At 38.6% G+C, this 12,389-nt stretch overlaps 1 protein-coding gene across 1 annotated transcript in view; it reads right to left on the bottom strand.

The window, feature by feature from the left end:
- The window catches only part of baiap2l2a (BAR/IMD domain containing adaptor protein 2 like 2a), a 33,188-nt gene that overhangs the window by 5,196 nt on the left and 15,603 nt on the right, over window positions 1–12,389 (bottom strand). The window contains exons 10-12 of the mRNA XM_062984769.1: window positions 11,045–11,249; window positions 10,869–10,934; window positions 9,021–9,168 (exon numbers count right to left, since the gene is read on the bottom strand). Coding sequence (XP_062840839.1) covers window positions 9,021–9,168; window positions 10,869–10,934; window positions 11,045–11,249 — 419 coding nt within the window. The remainder of the gene's footprint in view (window positions 1–9,020; window positions 9,169–10,868; window positions 10,935–11,044; window positions 11,250–12,389) is intronic.

The following is a 12,389-nucleotide window of genomic DNA, read 5'->3' as shown; positions in this document are numbered from 1 at the left end:
GGCACACAAATTAGTCCTGTCCCTGTATAAAAGACTCCTGTCACAGAATCAGTTTCTTCCGTTCAAATCTCTCGACCACCATGGGCAAGACCAAAGAGCTATCAAAGGACGTCAGGGACAAGATTGTAGACCTGCACAAGACTGGAATGGGCTACAAGACCATCAGCTCCCTTGAGATCATTGACAAGCTCCTCCCGTGTAATTCTGGACTGACCTCACCTTTCTCAGAATCATTCTTACCCCACCAGGTGAGATCTTGCATGGAGCTCCAGAGTGAGGGTGATTGACTGTGATCTTGTATTTCTTCCATTTTCAAATTATCGCACCAACAGTGGTCTCTTTCTCACCAAGCTTCTTGCTGATGGTCTTGTAGCCCATTCCAGCCTTGTGCAGGTCTACAATCTTGTCCCTGACGTCCTTTGATAGCTCTTTGGTCTTGCCCAGGGTGGTCGAGAGATTTGAACGGAAGAAACTTATTCTGTGACAGGAGTCTTTTATACAGGGACAGGACTAATTTGTGTGCCTCATGGGCACATAACCGGTCTGTGGGGGTCAGAATTCTTGCTGGTTGGTAGGGGATCAAATACTTATTTCCCTTAATTAAATACAAATTAATTTATAACTTTTATTTAATGTTTTTTTTCTGGATTTTTTGTTGATATTCTGTCTCTCTCTGTTAAAATAAACTTTCCATAAAAATTATAGACTGTTCAAGTCTTTGTAAGGGGGTAAACTTACAAAATCAGCAGGGGATCAAATACTTATTTCCCCCACTATATATATATAATTTTATTTTTTATTTTTTTTGCCCAATTGCGTCACGCTTCCTCTCAACTATTGCCAACCCCTGCTCTGATTTGTGGAAAACGCAGCTAACCCACGCCCCCTCAGACACGTGACCAGCCGGTGTATGCATTTTGCCTTGTGAGAGACACACCCTGATCCGCACTCTTTCCCGCCTCTGTGCAGGCGCCATCAATCAGCCAGCAGAGGTTGTAGTGCATCAGTTACGAGGAGTCCCTACCCAGCTTAATACCCCACCCTTATATGAACAACAGGCCAATCATTATTCATGTGGCCGCTCAGCCCAGCCGGATGGCAGAGCTGAGATTTGATACGATGTATTTGAGATCCCAGCTCTGGTGCGCTAGTGTTTGTTTTTGCCGCTGCGCCACCTGAGTGGCCAGTTGCATGGTTTTTACCAGTAACCATTGTAAGACTCTTTGGACAAGTGTCTGCTAAATGTACATATATGTAAATTTGTTTATATTTACAAAATACAACTAAATGTTGGAAAATGTTGACATTTTTCTTTGTACTCTTGTCAGTTAAATGAAGGTTCAAGAGAATTAACAAATCACAGATTTCTGCAAAATTACCTTTTCTGCAAATGGGTCTTGTACAATTATTTATTCTCTAAAATATGAAAATAAAAGGTGATTTTAAGCATCACAAAGCAAGGCATGCAAAGAAGACACACACACGCACACTTACCTACCCCTATACACTCATTTCATGAAAATGATGACTATGTACTGTACATGTATACTACTTTTGGAGACAGAGAGTTTACACAAACAATAATTATTGGTCTGTGTTATTTAAAGTGTAAATAAATGGAAATATATATTTTTTGTAAACGCTAATTTCTTAAATCTGTGAAATTTTTAGTGCACCTTGGGGAACTAGTATTATTAAACACAAACACAAACCTGAAATTGCAGACCTTTAACACCCATAACACAACAGTTTAGGTTTCTAAAAGAGCTCTGAAGAGCATAGGATTCAGCTTGCAGACATATAAGACATTCTTTTATTAACAGGTACTTGGCAAATTCTTATAAATGATATGAGATGTCGTCTGATGTCGTTTTTTTGTGTACCATCATCTTTGGCAATGCTGAAAGTAAAATGATTTTCCAACAGCTACCCATTAAATCAAAGCAGAAATTATTAGAAAGTACGCAGGAGTACTAATGTATGTGCATGTGCATACCACAGTGTGTTCTAATCATCTGTTACTGGGTCTATCCACTATTTCAAGTGTTTATTTTACTTAATTAGGATTTTGATCTACCCCCAATTAATCCACTGTTTCATGTGTTTCCTTTATTTAAATAGGAATTGTATAATTATGCTATTATTAGGCATTTGCTACTATTATAATATATCAGAGATCTGTTTTCTGATGAGCACTATGACATCTGTCCCCAAAAGTATGTTGTGCGAGTACACACACACACACACACACACACACACACACACACACACCAATACAGACAGACCCCTCAGCAGCTGGAGCTGCCACCCTGCATCCACCACAAGGAAGGCTGAGGTGTCATGGAGAACAGAACTTTGCCACAGTGAGTCTGTTGGCCAAATTAGCAAACACTTAATACTCTGCATTAAAAAAATATACTGTTCCTCAATGCAATGACAAGGTGTAAAACAAAAGGAAATGCCCCAATTCAAATGTATCTGTATGTACAGTGCCTAAAGAAAATCTATCAAAATTCTTGCCTTTTTGTCACATTATACCATGGAAAAATCCATTAGCTCCATTAGCTTAACTCTTAACTCTTTCCAACTGTATTTACACATTAGGGTAGCAACTGTCGCCTCACGGCAAGAAGGTCCTGGGTTCGATCCCCAGACAGGGCAGTCCGGGTCCTTTCTGTGCTGAGTTTGCATGTTCTCCCTGTGTCTGTGTGGGTTTCCTCCAGGAGCTCCGGTTTCCTCCCACAGTCCAAGACATGCAGTCACGTTAATTGGAGACACTAATTTGCCCTATAGGTGAATGGGTGTGTGTATGTGCTCCAGCACAAACCACAACCAGACACCCCCCGCTGTGACCCTAATTGGATAAGTGGTTAAGAAAGTGAGTGAGTGGCCCACACCTGTTATCTGCCATACTTTAGAATAAAACCAGTTGTTTTTTATAGATTTCACTAGTAGTGGTGCATGGTAACAAAAAAATTCACCATGGTTGGAAAGGTGCTGTCAGGATGGCTCAAAATTGTGGAAAGGCACAATATAGGAGAAAGCTTACAAACAAATTTAAGTACTTCGAGTACCTTTTAGAACATTATCAAGAAGTAGAAAGTAAAACACCTTGCCTAAAGCAGGTCATCTCTCCAAACTGGAAGACCGAGCCAAGAGGATATTGATCAGGGATGCTACCAAGAGGCCAATGGCAACTTTGAAAGACTTACATGTCTGTATGGTGAGATTGATTGAAGTGTGCATGTGACCACATCCTTACAAGCTTCACACAAAGATGGCCTGACATGACATGAAAGAAGATGCTCTTTATAATGGAAGATTATAATGCCATGTGGCAAAGCAATTTAAGGTCAGATTAGACCAAGATTGAACTCTTTGTTCTAAAACGTGGTGGCAACATTATGTTACAGGGACGTTTCTCTTCAGCAGGAACTGGACAATTGGTCAAGATTACATGGGGAAATAGATGCTGTCAGGTACAACTAAATACTTAAGGTTGTCTGTCGGACAGTTGAAGGTGATCAATGATACCATGACAGTGACTTCACTGTGACTATGCCACCAAAAAAAAAAAAAAAGCAGTGAAGGTAAAAGTCCTTTAGTGGCCAAGTCAGAGCCCTGATTCAGATCATCTGTTGACTGAACTTAAACAAATATGCAAGGTAAAACAGGCGAATATTCAAATATAGGCAATCTAGGTGTGCAAAGCTGGTAGGAACACATCCAAACAGACTGAAGGCTGTAATTAAAGCAAAATGTGGTCACTTCCAACCCAGTTAATGTAGTTTTTCATTTTTATTCATTTTCAGAACCATTTACTTTTTCTCCTCATTTGAATATTGTAAGGCAAAATGTGTAAATAAAGCTGAGTTCTGATTTCAGACTGTAAGAATGACTTTTTCAAAGGGTATGAAGATTTTCTACGGACACTGTATCTGTTTTATTTAATAGCTGCCAAACTGATCCATTTTAAATTTAAAAAAAAAGCGTGAAACATGAGTAAAAACACAAAAAGGAACACATTTTCAAAAACCTAAGAAACAAGCTATTTAGCGTCCATAGAGTCCTCTTAAAAGTTGTCGTCCGTCAACCCCCCCCCCCCCCCCCCTTGAAACTTTCCTTAAATGCTTAGGTTAAGATGAGTGAGATGTGTAGTTAGATGTATATTTTACAGGGCTGGCTGTGTTTACTTATTTAAATTAACCGACCAATTAATTAAGTAAACTTTGTTTTTATTACTTTATTGCAGTTCATGCATTTAATCCATTACATTTATTATTTATTTTTGTACCACATTGATTTGATTGATTGATTTACTTGATTTACTACTTACACATAGTTAAGCCGGAAAGTCTGCACACCCCTTTCACCTTCTCCACATTTTATTACGTTACAGACTCATTCTATAATTGACTGAGTTCTTTTTTTTTTTTTTGCCTCAAACATCTACACACAATCACCAATAATTACGAAGTGAAAACAGGGTTTAGAAAATACACAACTGTATTTACTGACAAAATGGTTTTAGGGGTTACATATCTGTACACACCATTAGCCTAATACTTGGTTGATGCACCTTTGGCAGCAATTACATCTTCAAGGCATCTTGGGAAAGAAGCTACAAGCTTGACACACTTCTGGACATTTCTGCCCATTCCTCTTGGCATATCCTTGCAAGCTCCATCAGGTTGTATGGGGAGTGTCGGTACACCGCCATTTTCAGCTCCTTCCACAGATGTTTTATTGGATTCAGGTCTGGGCTCTGGCTGGGCCACTCAAGGACATTCACAGATTTTTTCCAAAGCCACACCTTTGTTGTCTTAGCTGCGTGCTTCGGGTCAATGTCATGTTGGAAGGTAAACCTTTGCCCCAGTCTGAGGTCCAGAGTGCTCTGGAGCAGGTTTTCTTCAAGGATCTTGGTGTACTTAGCTGCATTCATCTTTCCCTCTATTAGGACTAGTTTCATGTTTCTAAGGTCTGCAGATAATTCCTTTGACCCCATGGCTTGGAGTTTGCTCTGATATGCACTGTCAACTGTGGGACCTTATATAGGCAGGTGTTGGCAATCCCCAATCATGTCCAATCAATTGAATTTACCACAGGTGGACTCCAATTAAATTGTAGAAACATCTCAAGCAGTATCAGTGAAAACAAGATGCACCTTAGCTCACTTTTGGGTGTCATATCAAAGGGTGTGCACACTTGTGTACATATGATATTTTACATTTTGATTTTTAATAAATTAGCACAAATGTCAAAAAAACTGCTCTCACTTTGTAATTGTGGCTATTTTGTGTAGAATTGTGTGACAAAAAATGAACTCAATCTATTATAGAATGAGTCTGTAATAAAATAAAATGTGGAGAAGGTAAAAGAGGTGTGCAGACTTTCCGGCTTGACTGTAAATTGAAGCATTGGAAGATTTTATAACTGTGGTGTTCTTTTTTTTTTTTCATTTCAAGGCCAATTTCAATTTTTTTGTACTTTTTTTCAAACCCATTTTCTACAACTAATTAAAAATGCCATTTCTTGTTTGTTTGTTCTAAAATATTCATTCTATTTGTCATTCATTCTATTTGTCACTGGTTTTCAAGCTGCTACCCAACATCACCTGTTTGAAATCACATCATTATTTAGCTGCCATGACTGAATTATGCTTTGTTATTCACAAGCAGTTATGGGTCAAAGTGTGTCACTCTGTGTAAGCAAGTAAGCAAATACTTTAACACTTCTCCACACACTACATGCCAAGGAATTTAAGGAATCCTCATCTACACTTTATAATATTATTAAAAGAGTCACAGAATTCTGAGCAATCTGTGTGGATAGAGGACAAACTTAAAACATATTAAAAATCACCAATTCTGTAATTAATATAACCACATGGCCTTAATTTTCAAAAAAATTCTTTTCACTAAACATAGTTTGTTGTTAATGGGGCACGGTGCACCTCGCCACTGGGAGAGCAGGTGTAGCCCAGGTGTAGCCCAGTTCCTGCAAGAACAGGGTAAATAAACCCAGTATGCAGGATGCTTAACCAAGACAGAACAAAACAGTGGCCACAAATAGACAATACAATTACAAAACAAAGGGTGGTCAAAATAACAGAAATAAATAAATAAATAAAAGGAACAAATAAAATCTGTAGCCCAAAGCAGTGAGGTGAAGAAGCAGATAGATGAGCTCATTAGTGGAGTGGGAGATATCACACTTCTTACAAACACCCAGAAAAGAAAAGGGATGTTCGCCCCACAGGGAAATAAGTCTATTTAGGCTTCAGCATACATTGTAAAACTTAGATAGCCCCACAGGGACATCAGCAACATGACCCCAAGCAACATGAAATGCATGACTACAGAGGAAAATAGGAAGCTATAAATTATGAAAGAAAAAAGAGAGAAAACTGAGTTACCAGAACACCAGCTACATGGTCCACTGGTGCATGATAACTCATGATAATAATTTTCAGAAAAGAGAGATAAAAGAAAGAGGACCTCAGTATATACTGGGTGGCAGTTAAAAAGAAGTGGAGCAGCCTCTCCATCACTGACACAGTCCGCATACAGTGTGGATTTTTCTGTCGGACTCAAAAGGGTGTGGTCACACCATCTCCATCCAGGGTGGTTCCTCAGAAAAAGATCAGAGTGCTTACATCTAAGCGGGGGGGACCTGTCTTCCATTGAAAACAAGTGAAGCATAAAGAACCAAATGTACGACGATGAACAATGGGATATTCCGCTAGCACCAGCGCCGAGATTCTGAACTCCTCGGTTCAAAACTCGGTGTTGCCACCGGTCGGCTGGGCACCATCTAGCAGGCATAATTGGCAGTACCTGCAGCAGACACGTTTCTGCTAGGGCGGGATGACCGGACTATGTGGGTGGGGTCTTTAAACGATGTGTTAGCAGATAGAGAGGCGCTGTGCAAAAATGCATGGGTGAAAAAGGGTTTCGCTAAGGGCTGCACGCGGGTCGGAGGAGGCATGAGCAGCAATATACCCTCCTCGACTGCAATCAGGGATCCACCAGCAGCGGAAGACAAACTGACTATGATACATTCTATAAAATAGAAAAAAAAAATTTGTCATCCAATCTTATCCAATTACTTGATCATATTTCATATCATATTTCATAGCTGCAGACCTCCACTCCTGACTGAAGACGGTCGTAAATAACACACATGTGCAGTAGCTGCACTAAGTATGCCCCTAAGTATTTCCATTATCTTCCATCTTAGTGCAGGTGCTATCAAACAGCCAGCAGAGGTCACAATTGCAGCAGTTATGGGGACTCTCTTTTCCAGACAAGCCAATTACTGTTTGAGTAGGCAATAGACTGGTCTATAGTAGAACTGGCCCAACATAATATTGTTAAAAAAAAAAAGGAAAAATAAAGTAATATTCGTCAACATGCCCCTTTTTGATGTTTGTTCCAGTCGTTAGATTGAATTGAAGGAGTTCAATTAAATGAGTTATACATGCAAAGTAACATTGATTAATAATATGATCTAATTAATAATGATGTGATTATTAATTGCTTTTCAACTTCAAATATCAAATTTAATAATTATATTAACATAGGTAAGACAACCCAACTTTTAGACAAAGTCAAGTTAACCTTATTTTTTTGTCTTTATTTTATTGTTCTAAATAAAAATTTGAAATAATTGTGTTCTAATGTAATATGTTTTGGTATAGCTTGAAACATATTTTAAGTTTTTAAGTAGATGCCCAAGTTCAAGCAATCTAACTACTTATACAAAGTTCACACTACATGACTTTTGAGTTGTTCAGATCACTGTACAATTCACACTACCCAACTGGATCTCTTGTAATCGTGAGTCTTTTAAGTCGTTATGGTTTTCACACTACACGACTGATCGGCGATGGGGAGTCACACACTACGCGACCTATCATCAGGAGGAAACTCAAATGAGTCTGTCTGGTCCCCCAAACTATGTTTTGTCATGAAAATACACGTGAGAAGTGACAAAGGGTTTAATGATACCATGTCCAAAAATGCACATCAACAAGAAGCGAGCGATCAAAGTTGTTTGTGCGCTGATGTGTACCGTAAAAGCAAGTAGGAAAAATAAATTAATGTGGGTGAAGGAGTGGATTTGGCTACGCGACCAGCAGGGATTGTCTGTTCGGCAGAGAGAGTTAAATAAATATTTTTTGCAATGCAACGTTGGCATGATGGCTTAGCGTGGAAGTCACAAATACTGTAAAGCTTGTGTGTGCCGATGTATTCTGATATAAACTATATTATGCCCCTGTTCCACATATTTACATCTCCTCCCCCAGAGTTTCCTTTATGTATTTTGCGTTCATAACAATTACAACCTAAAAATTGTGTAGTGTGAACTAGGCATTAGTAAACCTAGCCAACTAACAGAGACTAATGATGGTAATTATGTAATCTTATATGGCACAACGACAAACACAAACCTGCCTGGCCCTCAGAAAAAGCACAACATTTCAACCAAAGGCCTTAGCAATCTCATCAGGATGTTAAAGGAAAATCTATGTATTAATGCAGAAAACAATGATCCCAAACACACTTCCAAGTAATCCAATGCTTGGTTAAGGAATCACTCCTGGAATATCCTGGAGATGCCTTTTTAGTCTCCAAATTTAAATCACATAGAAAATCTTTGGCGGGACCCAAAGAAAGCACTGACAGCATGAAAGTCATCAAAAATGAGCTGGAAGCTTTTGCATGAAGAATGGACAGAGATTCCACAAGAGAAGCACTTATCAAAAAAAAAAAGGATGTTCCATCAGTACTGTGACTGGTGGTTAAATGATAGTGGATATGGATGTCATAAGAGCTTAGAGAATTTCCTATTCTTTAATATTCTTTCCCTGTTTACTAAAACTTCCTGTTGCATATTTTCGTTTGATGATAAAACCATAACTTTTTATACTTAATACTTTTTGTTTAACTTTAGCTTCTTTATCATTTTTATTCCTATGTTGGGCAGTTATTTGTAAGTGTGGCATTATTTGCACTTACTTTGTTTTCTAAAGAAGTGGATTTGACTGGTCGTGAGTTGTTCGATTTGGTAGGAGGTGATGAAGGAGTGGGTGGAGGTTCACACGTTCTGCTGCTTGTTGATTGCTCTAGAAGGTTGTTCATGCTGCTGCTTCTAGAAGAAATGCTGCTGAAAAGGATAAAACAAACAGATACAAAGAGACAGTAACCACTACAGACTCACAAAATACAACTGTGCTAGACATGTGGTAACACAATTAGAAAACTATGATCAAAATTGTAAATGTACAAAACTATAAGTCTAACAACTACAAGCCCCATAATGCTTTCCATATCACATTACGTGACCATCCTCACATTAACTGATCCTCCCCCACCTGACACTCATTCACCATCTGAACAAGCTTCCCATGTGCGCTTGCTCTGCTAGGGCCTTGTTCTGAGTTCTTGCAATTTTCTATAAAGTGTTTCTGGTTTCCTAGTTCAGTAGTTAGCTTAGTTTTAAGTTTGTATATTGTTAGCCAATAGCTTAGCCATGTTAGTTTGTTTTCTAGCTTTCATGTCCTTTGTATTTTCACTTGAGTTTTTATTAGCACTTGCGCTAGTAGTCATAATATTTTCTTTAGTTGTATGTCGGAGGGTTTATAAGTATTGAAGTGGTTTTGTGTTTTTGTCTTGCACCACTTTGCAAATAAATATACAGTGGTACCTTGAAACTCAATGTCAATTGGTTCTGGGAGTGGCATATGGAGTGTGGTGGAGGACAAAGCTTAACGTGACATTGTACTAAAACAATGAGTCTTTTGAGGAATTTTATTAGTGGAGAGAACTTATGAGCAGTAATAATTAAGAGAGGTTTAGTGTTCCCATATCATTTTTCCCATATCATTTTTTCACGCTAAGCTTTTTTTAACAATAATTTCTCAGCACCCCGAGCCATAACACAAGTTTAGAAGTAAAACAGGAGGAAAATCCAACTAAACACAGATACTTGTGGAGCTTTCAGAGTGGATTTCACGGTTATTCCACACAAATGCAGATTCGTCTCATATTCGCACTTTGATGAGGTTTTACTGCACTGCTCAAGCCGGGCTCTGAACAAAACGGCTGAACATGTTGAGTATAAGGGAAACGTTGAGTTTAAGGGTACAAATGTCTCGAAGAAGGGCATTGAGTTTCAAAGATTTTGAGTTTAGAGGACGTTGAGTTACAAGGTACCACTGTACCTGCATTAGCGTTCACTAATCTGCTTTCAGTGTTCCCTTTTGTTACAATCAGAGCCAACAATGTTTTTTTTATATAAAATTTTAAACATGTTAAATTAATCTAATCACATAGTAACTATTCATATTGAATTATTTATTTATTTACGATTTGAACGTAATGTTTTACACGCTTTGGTTACATTGGTAACAGGTAATTACTGGTTACACAAAATTCCTCAGTTCAGGCTTTATTGTCACACTCAGTTATGGACAATTTTGTATCTCCAATTCACCTCACTTGCATGTCTTTAGACTGTGGGAGGAAACCCACACCGACACAGGGAATCGAACACAGGACCTTCTTGCTGTGAGGTGACAGTGCTACCCACTGAGTCACTGTGCTGCCCTGGTCTTAAATAAAGGTTTTCTGCAATGGGGTTTTAATTTAGCCATGTATGCATGTTTTAAATCTGAAATGTAAGTTTTGCTAAATGTAGCCTCCCTTATTCAGTTGAATTTTATATTGACAGATCAGGGTTTTTAAGCTTTATGGCAAGTTCTCGTTTTTAAAGATAGAGGCACAGAGCAGGTTGCCTGAAAGCTCTAGTTAAAAATGTAAACTACACACAGAAGTTCTAGAAGTTAAAATTTTGAGGAATTTTACCTGGTGCCAAGTGATCTCGGTGTATCTTCAATCAGACCAACAAATGAAGCTGGAAACCAGCCTGGCCTAAAAAAGAATGCACACAGATTGTGACATTACTCATAAATACTATAGCAGTTTTAGCTTTACACATTAGTTAAAATGTATGTGCTATTTACTTAGGAAGCTTTCCTCACCTTGCTGAACTCTCTGAACGTCCATATAGCCAGCCGTTTCGGGGTTCCGAAACGAGTACAGTAATCATTTCTCCTTTAGCGAATGACAGGAGGGTGGGATTAGAAGAGGCAGGGTATGGTACCAATGCTTGCATTATCTTTTCTCTACCCGATAAAGATTCTCCAAATGAGCTGGAGCGTGATCGAGTGGGTTGGGGGGATGGACCTAAGCAAGAGAGAGCAAAAGAAATAAAAATAAATAAATAGGTTGTTAGACACCGAGGGCCAGGTGTACTTATGGGTGGGTACATATACCTTGTTGCTTTTACTGAAGTGATTTATGAAAAAAAAAAATGGGATAAGTATTAGATTTCATAGATTTTTCTTTTTTTGTTGATGGATCTCAAATGCAATTTTATAGTCTGAAAATGAGTATTTTAAATCCTATGCAAGGTCATGTGCCTAAGAATAGCCCTGAGTGCATGTGAAAAAATGCAGATAAAGATGGAAAACAAATTAAAGAAATATGACATATACAATTTTATATTACAGTGGTACCTTGTAACTTGACGTCCCCTAAACTCAAAATCTTAGAAACTCGACGGCCTTTATCGAGAAATTTGTACCCTTAAACTCAACGTGTTAAGCTTTTTTTATTTTGAATGAACAATTAACAGCTGCTTTGTTCAGTGCTCGGCTTGAGCGGTGCCATCTAGCAGGCATAATTGGCAGTGCTCGCAGCAGACACGTTTCTGCTAGGGCGGGATAACTGGACCGGTGGGGTCTTCAAACGCTGTGTAAGGACCCTGACTGGCAGATAGAGAGGTGCCTGTGCAGAATGCATGGGTGAGAAAGGGTTTCGCTATGGGCTGTGCACGGGTCGAAGGAGGCGTGAGCAGCAATAAAGCCACCTCGACTGCAATCAGGGATTCCCCAGCAGCGGAAGACAAACTGACTACGATAAATTGGGAGAAAACGGGAGAAAATGCATCAATAAAATAGAAAAATTTAATTATTACTTAATTATTACTGCTCATAAGTTCTTTCCAGTAATGAAATGCCTCGCTTGTTTTAGTACAATAAGTCACGTTAAGCTTTGTGCATCGGCACACTCCACAGGAAATAACAGCACAGCCAGTGCTATTCTCACGTGAATGTGAATCCTTTACTGAACAGAAGACAGTATTCCAAGATCAAGCATCTCCACGATTAAAAAGCATAAGGAAACAATAAAGAAGAAAAGGTAAAGTGCAGGATTTATTGTTTTTTATTCATTTTTAACTGTGTTCAATTGTATGTATACACTGTGTATACACTGTGTTATTTTCAGTGTATAAGTGTCAAAAACAACCACATTATTTTACAT

The sequence above is a fragment of the Trichomycterus rosablanca genome, chromosome 22 (genome assembly GCF_030014385.1).
Source record: "Trichomycterus rosablanca isolate fTriRos1 chromosome 22, fTriRos1.hap1, whole genome shotgun sequence".
Lineage (NCBI taxonomy): Eukaryota > Metazoa > Chordata > Actinopteri > Siluriformes > Trichomycteridae > Trichomycterus > Trichomycterus rosablanca.
This window is presented reverse-complemented; position numbering and strand designations above follow the sequence as displayed.